The 8954-nt window shown below is 38.5% G+C and overlaps 1 protein-coding gene across 1 annotated transcript; it reads left to right on the plus strand.

The window, feature by feature from the left end:
• The first annotated feature begins 67 nt into the window (after positions 1-67).
• On the plus strand, positions 68-7544 carry strip1 (striatin interacting protein 1). The gene is made up of 20 exons (XM_089010963.1): positions 68-200; positions 913-982; positions 1061-1135; positions 1251-1385; positions 1482-1602; positions 1941-2116; positions 2259-2386; positions 2499-2681; positions 2788-3008; positions 3094-3159; positions 3602-3665; positions 3757-3828; positions 3950-4024; positions 4819-4916; positions 5244-5370; positions 5471-5571; positions 5654-5720; positions 5791-5895; positions 6202-6406; positions 6711-7544. The coding sequence occupies exons 1-20, from the start codon at positions 90-92 to the stop codon at positions 6956-6958; spliced, it is 2448 nt and encodes an 815-aa protein (XP_088867089.1). The 5' UTR covers positions 68-89; the 3' UTR covers positions 6959-7544.
• Positions 7545-8954: the final 1410 nt, after the last annotated feature.

Consider the following 8954-nt stretch of genomic DNA (forward strand, 5'->3'; position numbering starts at 1 on the left):
AACCCTTTTCATCTACGTATATGCGTTTTTCCAGTCTCGCGATGCGGTCTCTAGTCTCGCGAGAAGACGCTGTGTCCCCGCAAAAAAAAATGGAGGTCGGAGGAAACGGCGTTGGGCTAGTTGTAAACAATAAACAGAGAGCTATGTTGCCAAATAAGAGTAGGGGAGAATTTACACGCAACCAGAGAAAGGATTCGGAGGCAAGTACACACATATATGAGTGATTTATCTAATCGTGTCTATCGTAGTTTTCACAAAAGACCAGAGACGGACGAGGCTGCTCCTTTCCTTTATAAGCATCGTGAGCTAATTCTTCCACTTAGAATAGCTTGACTATAATTATTGACATTTTGATCATTTAAAGTCTACTGACAACTTTTTTCCAATTGTCCTCAAATGTCACTGCTGAAGAGTGCTCCCGTGTAGAATAAAGTCACGCACGACGACGGTACTGTATCTTAGCTTATGGCAAAGGGTAAAGATATGGAGTGATTCACATTTCACGAATCTGCACATGTTGAAAATCTCCAGTTGGGGAGATCTCTATCCATCTCTATCTAATGTTAGGTCCCACCCATTTTAAATGACCAATTGTGTTGTCTTCTGTAACAATGCAAGAATTGTTTCCGATTCATCAACATTTGGTGATTTATTTCCTACATTAATTATGAACACAATTTATAGGAATTACATCTTTTGACATTTCTGCAACAGTATAACGAAAACGTCTGTAAATATCAATTTCAATTCCACCAGGAAATATATTGGTAGACAACGACTAGTTTGAAGTTCTCTTTCGAGACTTGACAGATAAGCTACCGCTCACTCCAATAGTTAACTCTAATCGGTATTTCCATTATTTTCAATTTTATAAATGGCAGAAATAAATATCTGTTTTTTTTTTGTACTTAGGGCTTGTCTGAGTCTCCAGACCTCGAGTTTGAATATGCTGATACAGATAAATGGGCTGCAGAGCTGTCAGGTAAGAAACTATTTTTTTCACAGTGGATATATGGGATGCTATCTCTTAATATTTTACACTGTATACGGTGTGCTTTAGAGCTGTACAGCTATACTGAAGGGCCAGAGTTCTCCCTCAACAGAAAATGCTTTGAGGAGGAATTCAGAACACATGGTATGTGGTTAATTATCTGATACATTTCTGTCCAACGCAATTCATTCCATCAAAGTTACAGAATTATGTTAATAAATGTATGTTCCGGTTATCTTTGTTTCTCAATGTGACTCAGTGCGTGATAAAAAGTGGACAGAGCTTGATGCACCTCATCACAGGGCCCATGCCATGCGGATGTTGGATGGACTAGAGGTGACTGCCCGCGAGAAAAGGCTTAAGGTTGCCAGAGCCATTCTCTATATGGTGCAAGGTCAGTCCTTAATATCTCCAACAGACATCTTGTCTTTCCAAAAAATCCAACATTATATTTGTTTTATTAATGTGGAGCAAAATTGTTAAAATTCAGGAACCTTTGGCGAGTGTAGTTCTGAGGCCGAAGTGCAGCATTGGATGAGATACAACACCTTCCTGCTGCTGGAAACTGGAACTTTTTCTGCCCTGGTGGAACTGCTCAACATGGAAATCGAGTAGGCCATTTACTTTTTGCTCTAATTTCTGTCATGTCATCCACTTCACAGCCAACTACAAAAATGTAATCATCTCTGCACTGATTACATCTTTATAAAAATCAACTCAGATAAGCCTATCAAGCACATGCCACTGCAATATTGAGAGCTTTGATTCTCTTATATGAGGACATATTAATCAGGGATATACTTTAAAACTCTCAAGCGCAGAGATAATATTTGTGTTGTCCTTCATATGTAATGTGCCACCATGAGCAAGTACAGAAATGACTTATGACTCCCCTTATTCTGGTTCCAATAATAGATCATCACAGATATTCTATTTCTTTGCCCCTCAGTAACAGTGCCGCCTGTAGCAGTGCTGTCAGAAAACCAGCCATCTCCCTTGCTGATAGCACAGATCTCAGGGTGCTGCTCAACATCATGTACCTGATGGTGGAAACCATCCAGCAGGACGACCCAGCTGACATGGCCGAATGGCGAGTTACCAGGGAAACCTTTCGAGCGGAGCTGGGTGGGTTTCTTAAGAAACAATATCCTACCATGACATGCTATGATGTAGACACACCAGCCATCACATTTGGTACATCTGTTGAATGGCATCATAGAATATTTTTAATCTGTGGAGACATTGATAATAATCCATTTTATTTCAGGTTCTCCTTTATACAACAACGAACCCATCGCAGTCATGCTCTTCGGGATGGTTACCAAGTTCTGCAGCGGCCATGCGCCTCATTTCCCCATGAAGAAAGTGTTACTGCTGTTGTGGAAGAGCATACTGGTGAGAAATGGGGCTCATTTATATTTTACAGTATGACGATGGCCATAAATTTCTCATATGCCGCATGGAAAGTTACAAGTGAGATATGGAATTTCCCTCTTGTCTTATTCAGTTCACACTCGGAGGGTTCGAGCAACTCCAACTCATAAAGGTCCATAAGCGTGAGAATCTGGGTCTTCCCCCTCTGCCAGAAGACAGTATTCGGGTTGTACGTAGCATGAGGGCGGCTTCCCCTCCCGCCTCGGCCTCTGATCTTATAGAGCAACAGCAAAAACGGGCGCGGCGTGAACACAAGGTACCTGTTGTCACTGGAGTTAGTGCACAGTGCCATGAGAATATAGTCCAGACTCATTGGTTTCACTCTTACTGAGGGCCTCACTTTTTCTTTACTCTTAATACAGGCACTGATTAAACAGGACAATCTTGATGCATTCAACGAAAAGGATCCTTACAAGACGGATGATCCCCGTGACGATGAGGATGACAACGATGACAATGACAACTCAATAGAGGCTGAGACGTTCCCATTGGAAAGGGACGAGGTGATGCCTCCACCTATTCCTCATCCTCCATCAGAGAGGGTGTTCTTTCCCAAAGGGTTGCCATGGGCCCCCAAAGTCAGGTGCTTTGTATTACTTTCTCTTTTTGGGGTGTTTCTAAATGTTTCACCGATACTATATAAATAGCTGTTTCTTTGCTTTCATTAGGGAGAAGGACATTGAAAATTTCCTGGAGTCAAGTAGAAGCAAATTTATAGGTTACACACTTGGATGGTAAGAACAACGTGTTTTTTTTTCTCATCAGAATCAGAATCATCTTTATTGCCAAGTATGTAGAACACACAACGAATTTGTTTCCGGTAGAACACGCTGCACTAGTATCGTCGTCAAAAAAACTGCTAAGTGGCACTATACATATATATATATATTTGTTTTGTCATATTGTCTCTATGCTGTCATATTATTTGTTATTTAGTTTTTTTTTGTTATTTTGACTTCAAGACGGCGCCGCGAGAGTGGCTGCCTTTCCAGCAGCTCATGTATTTTGTTTTTCTACTTTCATTCCTTTCATCACTTTGCTGCTGTGAAATGTAAATTTATCCACTGTGAGACTAATAAAGGCATATCCAATCCAATCCAATCCAATACAGTTCCATCATATATTTTTTGTAATATACTCAAAATAACTGAATTGTCTTTCTTGTGTGTCTCACAGTGACACAGATACGGTTGTTGGCCTACCTAGACCTATTCATGAGAGCATCAAGACACTAAAGCAGGTATTGCACCAATTCATACACTCCTTAAAAACCTCTTGATTTTTATTTTTATTTTTTGTCTCCAATGTTCTTGACATGATATTCCCTTCAGCACAAATACGTATCGATAGCCGAGATTCAGATCACGAGAGAAGAAGAGTTCCAGAAAACCCCTCTATCAGGGGTGAGTGACTTCAGAAAAAAATACAATTATATTGAAAAGCTGGACATATATTGATCTTAATATCTTATCTGGTGGTAATCAACTCTGGCATCATTTTTGTGTGTATGTGCTTCCTTGCCAGGGAGAAGAAGAAGTGGAGATATGTGCCACTGAGCTGCTCTATCAGGGAATCCTACCCACATTACCTCAGTACATGGTCGGTGCTCTCACATCACACATCAAAAATATTAGCATTTTTAGTTGGATTTATCCTTTGTAAAAAATGTCATTCAGTGCAAATAAGCGAATATCTCTGGCCACATCATTTGGTTAGACTTAGACAGTCTTGAAACATCAAATATGCATTACTTTTATCATTAATGCAGTGAATTCACACTAGATTTTTAAATACACTTTATTTTATTTGACTGGTATTGGATTTGAGATGTTGCTAGTGTACCTAAAGATTTGGCTAGTGAGTGTCTTTGAATTTTGATTCCTATTTCAAAAATACATTATAATTCACGTGTATGAGCATGTCTTTTTAGCCAGTTTAAGGCTTGACAATGGCTGTGATGCAAATACCACATTGTTCACGTCCCAGTGGAAAAGGTCCACGCACACATGTTCAAATGCAAGGTTTTTGTGGTAAAAATAAACTAAGACAAATGATTTACATGTAACCTATACACGACGCAACTAATATCTATTGTATAAATATATTCAAGGTCAGGTAAAAAACATACTTTGATATTAAGTGGTTGCAATATTATAATTTTGTTTTTCAATTGCATTAGACAAATTATACAAAACAGTTCTGAAAAATTGTCTGAAATTGTCTTATTTTCTGTCACAAAAACATATTTGATCGGGCATACATATACCTTTTTAAGCATACATTACAGAGATTAATTATAAATAAATGCTGTCTTCCACATGCTATAGTAGCATATCGAGGGAGTAAGCTTCCATTGCATAATTGACATCCATTCTTCTCTTGTTGGCATTCAGATCGCTCTGTTAAAGATTCTTCTTGCGGCAGCTCCCACCTCCAAAGCCAAAACGGATTCCATCAACATCCTGGCAGATGTGTTACCAGAGGAGATGCCGTGAGTGATGCATTTTTTATTTTTATTATTTGCTTACTCTTCTTGCTCAAAATATGGGGCCCTTTGTAATTTTAGCAGCTCTTAGCATTTTACTGTTTTGTTTAGTTGAAAGAATATCATCCTCAGAAGTGCCTTAAATAGTTTGATGGCATTGAGGCAAGTCGGGGCAAATGAAGAAAGATCAAGAACGTTTTGTACCACCGTGAACTACAATCACAATAATAAATCTGTTGTTGAATCAATATGTGAAAAAACAGTGCGATGACTAAAATTATTTGTCAAATATGCTGAAAAATGTTAACGAATGACCGATTGTTCCTATTGCAGGACCACTGTGTTACAGAGCATGAAACTCGGTGTTGACGTCAATCGACACAAAGAGATCATTGTCAAGGCCATCTCCGCCATCTTACTGCTTCTCCTCAAACACTTCAAACTTAACCACATCTACCAGGTACACCTCACTTCAGAATTACCCATTTCGTATCAAACTGGCATCTATGTATTTTATTACCGAAATAATCTGAAATATTTTGGGACTTTTTTTTCCTCAGTTTGAGTACATGGCTCAACACCTGGTGTTTGCCAACTGCATCCCACTCATTTTGAAGTTTTTCAACCAGAACATAATGTCATACATCACAGCGAAGAACAGGTAATTCGTTTTTCAACATACTGTAGCAAATCAAAGACTGTAATGGAATGTAATCCCATTTTTTGTCATTCCCGTTTTGCAGCATCTCAGTGCTGGACTTTCCATACTGTGTGGTGCACGAGCTTCCTGAATTAACAGCAGAGAGTTTGGCAAGTGTTCCCATATTATCACTTCATCTTCACCCCCCTAACATTTAGTATTGATGACATATTCTTGTAGGAAGCGGGAGACAACAACCAGTTTTGCTGGCGAAACCTGTTTTCCTGCATTAACCTGCTAAGAATCCTCAATAAACTGACCAAGTGGAAGCACTCAAGAACGATGGTGAGGAGACAAAGATCTTCATGTCACATGATCCCTCCTTAACACTCACTATATTGCTTGTAGCCTCTTGCAACATGATTGTTGTCTTTTTGACCCTTACAAGGAAATGAAGGCATATTTGTTGTATAGATAGCACGTTTATTTGCTGGAGATGGTTAAATATTTGAACACTCGTCACTTGTTCCAGCAACATTATGATTTCGAAGCTATATTAACACAAAGACAATTAAAAAATAAAAAACAAAACAGACCCAGCATGATTCAATCATGGCAAGCTAGAAAGGCATTAAAAAATCTGTTACCCAGATGCTGGTAGTGTTCAAGTCCGCTCCAATCCTGAAGAGGGCGCTAAAAGTGAAACAAGCCATGATGCAGCTTTACGTCCTCAAGCTCCTCAAAGTGCAGACCAAATATCTGGGGCGTCAGTGGCGGAAGAGCAACATGAAGACGATGTCGGCCATTTACCAGAAGGTCCGACATCGACTCAATGACGACTGGGCTTACGGAAACGGTGAGATGATGAGAGGCCTCAAAAATATATTTTTAAATTTATTTTACAAGTGATGTCAGCACAACTCACTTTTTTTCTTGTAATTGGCAAATTACACACAGTCGCTTGTCTATGTATTTTTTTATCCATTTAACACTATTTTCTTCACACACGCACACACAATTTTAGAATAATGTGGAAAAATTGAAGTGCGACAAGTATTCTCTGGATACGTTTTATGAAATGATTTAAATGTTATATGACCAGCAATATCTTCAATTAATTAGACTATGGTCATAATCTCCTATTTGTCCATTGTACGCAGATCTGGATGCCCGTCCCTGGGATTTTCAGGCCGAAGAGTGTGCCCTACGTGCCAACATCGAACGCTTTAACAGTCGCCGCTATGACAAGAATCTGAGCAACCCAGACTTCCTGCCGGTGGACAACTGCCTGCAAAGCGTCCTGGGGCAGCGGGTTGACCTGCCTGAAGACTTCCAAATGAACTATGACCTCTGGCTGGAACGAGAGGTCTTCTCCAAACCCATTTCGTGGGAGGAGCTACTGCAGTGAGAAATGGTCAACATTCTTGATCTTTTCAGACTCTTTTTGAGTGTGGCGTTCAGGTAAACCCCAGCACCAAGCACTCATTGAACAACTGTGATGAATTAATTTGTTCACAACTTCCCAAACGAGTGAAGATGGCTATTGGATATCCGTCAGTCATCAGTGTAGTCGCCAACAAATTATTTAATCTGATGCCTTGATGAGTTAGCATTATGTTATATCGTGTTTATTGGGTAATATTGATTTTGTATTTAGGTTCTGTGAGATGCTACCACTCTGATGAAAGTGTACAGAAGGAGTTGTTTCTTGTTCTTTATCCCTTACAGCCACTAGTCTCCCCTGTGAATATATTAAACTACATCGCTACACATTTTAAAATACATTGCTGGGTACTAATAAATACAAATTTTAATTGTATAACTCAGGCCGGGACTGCAGGCTGTTTTTAGATGTTTTACAACATTTCAATAAATTTAACATACCGTGTTCATATGAGCTTTTATTTAAATAAGACTGATAAAGGGATTTTTTGGAGGGTAGCATGTTCATTGACACAAATAAAATATATTTCAATTATTGCCCAAGTGGCAGATATATGTTTACAAGTCATTTTGTTTTCTTCAGTTCTTGCACACTCCCTGGGACAAAGTGGCAGTCATATACCCAAAGGATGTACATTAATTAAACATTCATTTAATGTCTAGATACAGTAGAATACAGTAATTACTCTCTGGTTTTTATCACTTCTAGAGTAGTTGCATCACTGCAAGACACAAAAGATATGTGAAAAAAAATCTGGCTCTACATTATTTTGTCTTATTTTATTAGAAATCGATAAATGGAACATTGTGTTTCTATTTTACTTCACATACACCTCAATATTCTGAAATGCTACTGTCAATCTTGCAGATTTTTTTGTACTATTAATAAACCAACAAATATTTACTACATCTATTTTTTTGGTTTCACATTTACTTCATAAAACGAATGTTGTCAAAATATACACACATAACTGTCAAATAACAGAATGTGTCTTAAATAATAGGAACCAATATTGTCCTGAATAAGAAAATGAAATGTTTAAATATATTCATTGATAGACAATTGATAAAAGAAAGTTAATGTAAAAACCTGCTGTGGTAGTAAAGTTGTGCAATATTTTACTCTACAAGGATACAACCTTTGTTATTGTCACTAAACAGTTCTTTTCTGAGTCACAACCACAGCTCATGGCTGACCAATCACGCTCCATCCCCATCCCAACCTCATCAAATGAACTGTGAGTGCCTATCGGCATCCTCTTTTCTTCTCACAACCACCAGGGGGCAGACTTTAATTGCAGTACAAATGACATGCAATTCCGTGTCCCAATTTTACGATTACAGTACGGTACATTGAATTGTACCACACAAGAATCCTGATGCATGGACAAAGCATGGTTGAGATTTGAACATACCCTGTGATTCCATGTTTACCAACTAAATCATAATTTTAGTCACGATTATTTATTGATCTTGCTTTTATGATATGATCGTGTGATTGACATCACCGGTTATTGCTCAACATCTGCATCATTTGCACTTTGATTGATAGCGAGTGCAAGCCTGCACGCTAGTTTAGATGTTTCAGGTGCCACAAGTAAATAGAGTATTATTTCTAAAGCATATCAATAAAGAAATGGAGTTAATATGGATTTGTGGAGACGGACAAATAGATTACCAATCAATGGTCGCGGTATTACACTGCTATAAAAATACTGTCGTCACTCACTTGCTCAACACATAATTATAATTTCAACATTGTTCCAAAATGACACGGATTGTCATTTCAGAGTGAAACATTGAGTTGCTTTTTCCTGCTGTATACATACTGGAGCACATAAGAGGGAGCATATATACTGTGGCTGTGATTCTGACCTCTTTCCACTCACCTCTGAATTATTTTTTAAATAGTTTTCGCTGTTCTTGGATGTCTAAAAGAGCTTACATCCAGTATGTGAGCT

This window comes from Hippocampus bargibanti, linkage group LG12 (assembly GCF_051943395.1).
Source record: "Hippocampus bargibanti isolate YZ-2025 linkage group LG12, ASM5194339v1, whole genome shotgun sequence".
Lineage (NCBI taxonomy): Eukaryota > Metazoa > Chordata > Actinopteri > Syngnathiformes > Syngnathidae > Hippocampus > Hippocampus bargibanti.